Source organism: Trichechus manatus, unplaced genomic scaffold (assembly GCF_000243295.1).
Source record: "Trichechus manatus latirostris isolate Lorelei unplaced genomic scaffold, TriManLat1.0 scaffold00030, whole genome shotgun sequence".
NCBI lineage: Eukaryota > Metazoa > Chordata > Mammalia > Sirenia > Trichechidae > Trichechus > Trichechus manatus.
In genome coordinates, this window is record NW_004443966.1 from 3659083 (window position 1) to 3669359 (window position 10277).

Below are 10277 nucleotides of genomic sequence, written 5' to 3' on the forward strand. Positions count from 1 at the left end.
CTTCCTCTCTGTCCCCATGGCCCCAGCCAGGCTTCTGTCAAACTTGCCTTGTAATCAGCCTCCTTCTGCTTCTATTCACTCTGTCCAGACCAGTACCCTCCAAGTACTGCTTCCATCACGCCCTGGCTCAGAAACTGTTAGTGACTCCCCGTCTTTGGTACGGAAATCCTGGTGGCCCAGAGGTCAAGCTACGGCTGCTAACCAAAAGGTTGGCAGTTCGAATCCACCAGCCACTCCTTGGAAACCCTATGGGGCAGTTCTACTCTGCCCTATAGGGTCACTATGAGTCGGAATCAACTTGACAGCAACAGGTGTGGTTTTTATCTTCTATTACGATGGAACCCTCTGGCTGACCCTCAGCCCTCTGCAACTGACCCCCATATAACCAATTCATTTAAACGCCACCCCATTTGCCGGCATGCACTGCCTGCTCTTGCCAACCCCAACTCCTCACTACCTCCCAACAATGCCAAGTTCGGTCTCACCATTGCAGGTTATTCCTTTTACCAGGCATGGCTTCTTCCTCCTCCTTTGCCTACTGAAATTACATCTCTTCCCCAAGCCCAGGCCCAAGCCACCTATGCACTGATGCCTCTTAGCGCTGTGATTACCCTGTTTTCCTAGGTGCCTTCCTGTCTACCACCCAGCTCAGCAGACTGGCTGTTTCTTCCTGCTCTTTAGTCCCTATGTTGTAGCATTCCTGTCCTTCAGTTTCTAAAATGGTGTAAGAGTGAGCTCTTCAACATGAATGCACTCGGTGCTCTGGAAGACAGGTGCTAGGGAAACCTCGGGTTAATGGTAAAAAAATGACCCTAAGTACGCAGGGCTGACGACAAATGGTGTCTGGGTGTCAGTCATTAACGACATTCGTAATGCTGTCTTCACCTGGCTGTATGTCAGGATCATAAAGGGACGAGGTTTGAGGAACTTTTTAAGTCTGTCTTATTCCTCATTCCCTCCGTGTATAAGCTCTACAGAGGCATCTTGCCAGAGGACTTCAAGTGATTCTTCTATGCCCATCTTTCTCATTTTCTTCTCGATGGCTCAGTGTGCTGAAGACGAGGTAGGTTCATGGGGAGCCCCACATCTCCATCTCAGAGTCCAAGCCAGTATGCCAGGACTGCATTCTCCCACATTCGGTCTGTCCTCTGAATGACAGGGTACCAGCAGACAGAAATGATTCCCAGTACAGAGCAGTCAGTCTCTTGTCCCACGTCGGGTTTGCTCTGTGGCTAAATCATCAGCTTTAGGTTTGTATCGCTTGACCAGAACCTGGGTGGAGACTGCAGGGGGTGGAAGGGGAGGATGTGCAGGTCTAAAGGGTGGGAACCACTTGCCAAAAGCTCAACTCTGAGAATCCAGAGAAAACAAGCTCTAGCTGGTGTACGGTCACCGTTTACAGCCTTCTTTTACAGCTGCAACAACATTGCATCAGCTTGTCTGCCTCTGACTTCATTTCACTTTGATAAATACAAATAAAGCTACCGCAAATGCCATCAGCAGCGCTAAGCTCCAGCTGCGGACTGCGTGTTTGCAAGAAGGCCCTCGGACACTCCACATTTTAGCTTTTACGGAGGCTACTCTGAATGACAGTTGTCACAGGAAATATTCCATAGATGCGTGTACAGATTTGCCACAGAAAACTATATGCACTTACAGATTTTACATACTTTGAGAAGGGCCTTGTTCACCTTAATGCATTCTGTAAAATCACCCTCCTGGCCTTCTGCTCAGTCAGCAACCTGGCTGAAGAACCACCCCCGCAGCTGAGGAAGGGGCCCGAACGAACTTAGCAGGACAACAAGGACTTAAAATCGCAGCCAAAGAATGCCAGGAGTACACAATATAAATGCTTTATTGCTAGCACAGAGGTTTCTGTTTGAGTAAATTAAAGGAATAAATCTTCATTTTCACATTTGATATTGCAGTTCAAAGGTAACTAGTTCGTTAGTGGCTACGTTCACTTGGACACAGGTCACAGGAGAGAGCCTGACGTTCCCACGGAAGAACTCAGAAATGCGCGTCGCTCGAGGCACTGGGCTCCTGGATGTTCTGTCGTTTGTAAATACCATCGAATGGAGATTTCTTTAAAGCATCGTGAATAGATGAGAGTTATAAACAGAAAACTGGTCCGATTAGAAAGCAGAAAACTGTTAAATACAGAAGGCTCTATATATATGTATAATACACATATATATATATATATATATATATGTGTATGTTGCCCATGTTCCACATACTCTAGGTTATGTTTGTACTTTTAAATAAATGCTCTTCATCTAGGTTAGAGACTGAACTGGCTTCTGCAGCTGGGAAGAGGGCGGGGGAAAGGGAGCTATCGGTGCCCAGGTCATTCACAGAGGAGCGTGTGGCTGAGAGGAAGGGAGAGGAGAGGGCCTGCTTCCTGCCTCCCCTCGTAGGCAAAGCCGGGCAAGGCCGGCACGCGGACGAGCCCTGGTGTGGCGTGGCAGCTCTGTGGAGCATGGCATGACGGCACAGAACTCGGCCTATGGAAAAGGAAACCCCTGGGCTTGGCCTGATTTTCCAAGGTTACTGCCAATGGGCTCAGGGTACATTAGGCCCAGGATAGGCCAAAATCACACCCAGGACACTGGGAGTAGCAGGTGTTAGCGGCGTCGAGACTGGGGTGCAGATTCCAAGTGCAGAGATAATGCACTTAGTAAGAACTGTCAGCCATTACCGGAAACTGATTACACCTTCAAAGCATCCTTCTTCGGAATTCTCGAGCCTACTCAGACTTTTTTTGGGTTGGTTTTAAAGATGAGCTTTAGAAAGGATCACATCCACCTACGAGAAACAATCCACCCTTCACCTGAATCTAGAATAACCAAGAGAAGGAAGCAAACGCAAACACACACACACACACACACACACACACCACCACCACCACACAGCAAGCTTAGAAGCTGTGAACTACACCATACCCTCCAGGTCCCCGTACCCGAGCTCTCCCTCAGGTTATTTATGGGTACAAGAACACCGACTGGGTCAGGAGTACGCCCGGCTCTTCCTTCTCAGCACATCTGCTGCAGTGTACCAGCTCCTGGCATCTTCAGTCTGGTCTGGCTCTAACTAAAACCATTTCATGTTCTGCTTTGAAGAAATGGGTAACATGAAATGGTAATTTGGCTGCAAAACCTTGGAAAATTGTTCCTGGCCTAAACATCTGCCCCCAGTGAGCTCAGCTGAGATCTCCTTGGAGGAGCGGGAGGGGTGGGTGAGTGGGGTGGGGGCTGGGAGGGGGCAATGAAGCCAATGGGAAGGCCACCTTTCCTCAAGAGGGACGACAGGCGCAACAACAGGCATCAAGTAACACAGCTCCAAATTCAGTCCCCTGCTCGAGAGACCCTGGAGATGCCCGACGGCTGCCTTTGCCCCACCTCCCCCAGTATTTGGTAACCTCAGGGTGATCCCTCACAGCGCCAAGAAGCCTTGCCCAGCTGGTCTGTTAGTTACGCAGGGCCTGCCTGGCTGCGTGTTACCACGGAACCCTTTAATAAGGACTGTGTATCAGCTGTGTGCTGCTGAGAGCGGGGCCCCACAGGGACAGCAGAGGGGAGGTGTGCAGGCTGGCTCTCTCCTTCCTTCTTGGCCTTCTTAGGAGTTCTTCTGGGGGATCTTTACTGTCACAGTCTTCACTTCTGAGTACTCTCGCAAACCGAATTCTCCCCTGAAAAACAGAAATGTGCGGTATCAGATACCAGAGGACCAGGCAACCGGCCTGAGCCGTGGTCAGAGTCCTGGGAAGTGAAGTTTATCACCTGTGAACAGATGTCCTGGAGTTTGCATGGAAAAATTCCTAATGACCAACGGCCCAACCTCCCTCTGAGGGGCAGAGAAAGCCATCAATCTCGTGGACAGTCACTGTGTCTAAAAGCTAAGGTTAGCTGTGTGCCCTACGCTGCACAAAAAGGCCAGGACTCCTGACCACTCAGAGACAAGCCTGGGCTTAGCCTTGTCTGGAGGTTACACAGATGCTCCTGGGCTAAGTCCCCAGGGCTGCAGCAGTGAGAGCCGGCCCCGCGGAGGCCACGCTCCCCTTCACAGAGCGTGCTGGTTCTCCAGGACCGCTTGTCTACAGCCCCTCCCTGGGCCTGGAGAGCCCCTGGAGTCCCTCTACTCCCTAACCACTCCCCTGGAGATCTGGTCCACTGTGTCTGAACCAGAACTATGAAGGTTCCCAGGCCAGGACCCTCTCAGATTGGTATTCTAAATTCCGTTTCATTCTCCCTTAGATTTCATAAACAGGAATGAACACCTCAAGCTTATCATGGAAGATCACAAATCATCTGCAACACCTCAAAAACACAATCCTGAGTCAATACTGTCCACAGCCCCCACGTAGTCAGGGCAAAGCATTAAGAAATGGACATAACTGAATACAAAAGAACTTGGAAGTGTCTGTAAGGTTTCCCCCCGAGATCCTCCTCCGGCCCCTTCCCCTCCCGGCTTGCAGAGCCCTCTGGGGTCGCGGTCCAGGATCGGGGTCGCTGTTCACCGCGCTATGACCACTGCAGCACTGCTGAGAAGTAACTGGCCCTTGCTTCTCAAGAGCCTGTGGGGCCTGGTGGGGGGACCTGGGTCACCTGTCGGGGGGCCACAGGAGGCTGAGCCCCTCCCGCCCCCTGGGGACTCTCCAGGGGCCTGTCCCCCACTCCCGGGGGTCGTAGTGTGGCATAGCCTGGCTGCCGCGTGCTCCTTTTCCTCCACCCCTCACCTCTCCCTGCTCACTCGCACCTCACTTTAACTGCCTTTTTTCTTTTTTCTACTCATAACATTAAGCATGTGCTCCTATTTCTTTCTTTGAAGCAATTTAACTTTATTTTCTTGTACTCCCGTGAGGCCATACCCTCAGGCTGATGGAGCCCCTCCCCCTCCTCTGTGTTCACACAGCACCTGTACACACCTCCACCACTGCACCTCACACTGGACAGGAACTGTGTGAGCATCTGTGTCTCCCCATGGAAACGTATCTTAATGATTTTGCTTTTGCCCTTCACCAAACATCCTATATAGCCTATAATGTCAGGGACAAAGAAGCCACTCAGTGATTATCGCTGAATGAATGAATGAATGAAAGGAAGGAAGGTCTTCTTTCTATCCTTCCTTTCCCAGTTCTGCTCTACTGTCATACCGTCTCCACCAGGAAAATAACAACAAAAAGACAGAGGTGTACGGAGTAACAAACGCTGCGTTTTAAAACAGCCACGTATAAAAGGTAAAGGGTTCTCGCAGCCTAGCTTTACCAGCAAGCCGTGCTTTAAAGGACTCATCCTCGCCCTGCTGGGATCCCCGTGGCCCTACACAAGGCTCCAAGGGCTCTGCTGGCAGCTCCTCTGGGCACCGAGGGCAGCTGAGCTGACAGAGCCTCGCTGGGACATCAGCGGGTGGCCAAGGTCTGCATCGGTCCTCCTTCTCACAGAAGGAAGGGGAATAAGCTTGGACTGCACCACTCACGACATGATCCCCCATCAGCTCCGTCCCGCTCCGAGTCTCTTCATTACCAGCTCGGCTTTGCTCTCTCGGGCTGTTTCTTGGCCTCAAGCGATTCCGCATGCGGCTGTTCATCACGGACATCACAGGACTCCTGTCTGAAGCCAGGTGACCCCCTTGGTGTTTCCCGGCCTGTGCACACACCTGGGCAGCCCCCAACCACGCTTCCCTCCACTCAGATGTCTGCCTACGTTGTCAGAGGATGAAGGGGGGCTACTGGATCCGAAACCTCCCGTGAGGTTGGCTGTGGATTCTGCCGTCTCTGGGGGCGTGATAAAATGGAAAATCCTGCTGGCCTGGCTGGCTCCTCTCTACGGTCACGGGCAGTGATGTGCTGCCATGGTCTGTGAACAGCCTGTTCTGAGACAGAGGAGAGGACCCAAATCTGCCATAAAACAAGTTCTGCCCCCGGGCCAGGTCATCAAGGAAGGCCAGCGAGAGGTCTGAGAGCAGTGGGAGCGGGCCAGCATGGAGCGGGAGAAAGAACACTGTAGCTGGGGCTCAGCAGACAGGGCACCAACGCTGATCTGCCGCCCGCCGGCTCTGCTGGGCGCTGGCCCTGCCCTCCCGTGGCCCTGCCCTCCCGTGGCCCTGCCATGTGGTGGTCCTGCCCTCCCGTGGCCCTGCCATGTGGTGGCCCTGCCCTCCGGCAGCCCTGCCCTCCCGCGGCCCTGGCATGTGGTGGTCCTGCCCTCCCGTGGCCCTGCCATGTGGTGGCCCTGCCCTCCGGCAGCCCTGCCCTCCCGCGGCCCTGGCATGTGGTGGTCCTGCCCTCCCGTGGCCCTGCCATGTGGTGGCCCTGCCCTCCGGCAGCCCTGCCCTCCCGTGGCCCTGCCATGTGGTGGCCCTGCTCCTCCGGCGGCCCTGCCCTCCCGCGGCCCTGCCATGTGGTGGCCCTGCCCTCCGGCGGCCCTGCCCTCCCACGGCCCTGACATGTGGTGGCCCTGCCCTCCCGTGGCCCTGCCCTCCAGCGGCCCTGCCCTCCCGTGGCCCTGCCATGTGGTGGCCCTCCCCTCCCACAGCCCTGTGACTCCAGTCTGGCACCTCACCCCCTGGTGCCCACATCATCTCTCAGGCAGCAGTTCTAGAACCTCAGCATGTGTAAGTGTCACCTGAGGAGCTTCCCTGCACTGCAGGGCCCTGACCACCACGGACAGGCCAAGAGTTGGATTCCCGTGGCTCTCGGCCAGCTGCTTCAGGAATCCCTCAGCATCATCCCTGCCCTTCTCCTGGTTCACAGCAGCACTTCTCAGAGTCAGGTCCCCAGACCATCTGCATCAGAATCACTCCAGAAGCTTGTTAACAGTGCAGACCCTGGGCTCTAGCCCACACCCAAAACTAAACCCAGTGCTGTCAAGTCGATTCCGACCCACAGTGACCCTACAGGCAGGGGGATGTCTGAGTGGACTGGACTGGACCTGGACAATGTAATAGCCTGAATCCTGCTCACGATGAAGGCCCATGAGTCACCTTATCAACGATCGATAACAAAACAGCCAATGCGACCGCGTTCTCATCTCCAGCCACCGCCCGCACGTTTCAGAGACGGGGAGAGCGCAGACGCAGGCGCAGGAAATGCAGTGACAAATGGAATGCATCTTGAAGAGCGGAAGCAGAAACGTCAGGCCGTGCAGGAGTTAAGAAAAGGTACCTAGAGAACATGAAGCCTTGATGCAAGCTGAAGGAACCCTAATGACTGAGCACACAGCACCCAGGCTGGTCACGGGGTACGGTACAAAGCAAGTAAGGGGCCCTGGAGGCCAGAAAAGAAACGTTTACGCAAGAACAGTTTTTCCCTGGCGTTTCCAGAGATAGAATATAAACTGGTAATACCGGCTGGAATTAAGGAGAAAAATCTGCTACACTCCCAAAGTAACAGGTTTATTAAGAAAAGAAAGAGCAACTATGTAAGACCCGTCTACCTGGTCAACAGTGATTAGCAGCAGCTAACGTCTTCTGAGGACTTGTCAGACACTCACTAGATGTTTTACACACTTAATTCTAACGTTTAATCCCTATAGCTACCCTATGAGGTAGATGCTGTAATTATTCCCATTTTACAGATGAGGAAACCGAGGCTTAGTGAGATTAAGTAATTTCTTCAAGGATGCACAGGTGGTATGCATTAAGGCCACAATTCAAACCCAAGCAGTATGACTGTGGAAACTGCTCTTGGCCTCAAAGCTATGCCTTCTTTACGGGTGAATGGTTAAGGGCTAGAAATCACCAGCTGAAATGTCGGAAGCACGGAAGCCCTCTGCTCTGGTCTTATGGTTCACTGCTTATTTCTCCTGCAATGTCTTCATTCACTCTCCTCCCCTTGCCACCTAGCTTTGCCAACCAACCCTGAAAAAAATACTCCCTTTTCTTCATCCACCCAAATGTTCCTCTCCTTTAAAAGCCAATTCAGAAGGAGCCCTCGTGGTGCAAACCGTTAAGCACTTGGCTGATAACTAAAAGGTTGGCAGTTCAAACCCACCCAGCGGCTCCCAGGGAGAAAAGCGTGGCAATCTGCTTCCATAAAGATTACAGCCTAGAAAACTCTGTGGGGCAGTTCTACTCTGTCACATGGGATCACTACGTGTCAGAATGGACCCCACGGCACCCAGCAAGCACAAACTAGATCAGATTTCAAGGTTTCCCAGGTTCTCCGGCTGACAGTGACCTCCCTGACCCTGGACGCCTGTCACTTCTCAGTACCTTCGAGGGCTTCTTCTGATTCTTCCAATGCTGCAGATTTCATTTACCCAATAAAATTTTAAAATCCTTAATGAGCGTGTTTTCCCCATGGACCGAACACAGTGATTTGCATACAGTCACATGTTATTATCTGAAGCCCCAGTGGTGCAGTGGTTAAACGCCTGGCTGCTAACTAAAAGGTCCGCAGTTCGAATCCACCAGCCACTCCTTGGAAACCCTATGGGGCAGTTCTACTCTGTCCTATAGGGACGCTGTGAGTTGAAACTGACTCCAAGGCAATAGGTTTCAAGTCATTATCAGTATGCTGATTATAAACAGCATCTGCCCAAAAAGGACGCCCTCCATAATGGAAGAGGGAATGGGCGTGGCAGACTGTTTCCTCTTGCCAGTCACGGGATTTAGAAAAGAACAACTTGGCTCCCTTCAAACGAGGGGAGTTTTTTTGGATGGTGGTGGTCAGCTCATGAAGACACTCGAAATACACCATCTGTTTACGAACCCTGCAAGTAAAGTCCCTCATGAATGTAGTCTTCCTCAGCCACACTCTCATTTCTCAGGCCCTCGTCATTGCATGAGGGCTCTGCCCAGCTCTGGTCCTCTCCCGGAGGAGTCCACGCGCCTGACCCCAGGCTCCTCGGTGGGCACCACGAGGGTTACTTGCACAGGATCTGGCCGCTGAGACCCAGAGTCACATCTCAGGTCTGCACTGACGCTGTACGACTCAGCCAGCCCCTGACCACTCTCACCCCTGGTGCCTCGTGTGGGCCTCTGTGACAGGAAGCAGGCGTGTCTATCCCACAGGATCCTTGTCAACATCAAATGAGACACAGTTAGAAAATAATTTAACATAGAGCCAGACACACAGCAGGCATTCCACTATGGCATCCGTTACTGTTACTGCAAAATTCTTCTAGTGGGACTTTTTCCTACAGTCTCTGTCAAAACATCCTCCATGTGACAGAATTCTTGCTCTTAAATCTTTGGTATCTCCTCAGCACCTACAAGCTGCACTTTAAAGTCTTTTGAGATTTGATGTAAATCAACTTTTCCACTTGTATCTTCAGCAAGTCCCCTCCATTCACCCTATGCCCCATCCTACAGTCCCAAACCCACAGAGCGCACGGGGCTGAGCAAGCGACGTGAGTTAGTGAAGTGGGTGGGTACAACATGAGTGACAATCAACACACGGCCCCTGAAGCAACAGGAGTTGGGCAGACCAAGGCAAAGCGCAGAGCTCACGGCTCCGGCAATTTTGCTATACCCATTGCCGTCAGTTGATTCTGACAGCAACCCTACAGGACAGAGCAGAACTTCCCCACGGGGTTTCCAACGAGCGGCTGGTGCATTCAAACTGCCGACCTTTTGGTTAGCAGCCGTAGCTCTTAACCACTCCGCCGCCAGGGCCCCAATTTTGCTACGGAGGAATGAAAATCAACAAGAAACCTAGATTTTATACAAAGCCTCCTCGTTTTTAAACGTCAGCTGGAAGTTATTCAATGGTGTGAAGTTCCTATCTGTCTCCTGGGCTGGCTGTGCAGGCCTTCATTTTAAGCACGCCGAACCCCATTCTGTTCCCTGACTGTTGGGCATCTGCCGTGCCCTCGTGCCTGCTCTTCCCGCTGCCTGGAATGCCTGCTTCTTAAACACGAAGACAGTACTTCTTCTGCGATGTTTTCTCTGACCCTGTATGTCTGACTGCCTCTATACATGTAAGATGTTTAACATATTTCCATAATAGCCCTTATCATACAGAATTACTGGTATATTTTCTCCAGTCCCACGGAGGGTAAAAGGATTGTGTCTTATCTGTCTCTGTAACACGCAGTAGAATGCTCAGCGTGTGGCACCACGTGCTCAGTATGAGTTAGTTAAATGCATTAATACCAGTGAGAGAATTAAACTATTACGTGAGCATTCTTTGTGCTGATAATCACGCCTACATCACCATGCTGATAGTGATCACAACACCCGTATCACCATGCTGACAGTGATCGCCACAACGCCTGTATCACCGTGCTGACAGTGATCGCCACAACGCCTGTATCACCGTGCTGACAGTGATC

The 10277-nt window shown here is 52.1% G+C and overlaps 1 protein-coding gene across 3 annotated transcripts in view; it reads right to left on the bottom strand.

Moving 5' to 3' along the window:
* Positions 1-3512: 3512 nt before the first annotated feature.
* Positions 3513-10277, bottom strand: part of ALDH1A2 (aldehyde dehydrogenase 1 family member A2) — a 94472-nt gene continuing 87707 nt past the window's right edge. For 2 of the 3 annotated variants that reach the window (XM_004374608.1, XM_023729672.1), the window contains one exon: positions 3619-3691. In XM_004374608.1, coding sequence (XP_004374665.1) covers positions 3619-3691 — 73 coding nt within the window. Of the gene's footprint in view, positions 3692-10277 lie in introns of all 3 variants that reach the window. The other variant, XM_004374607.1, reaches the window with a different exon arrangement.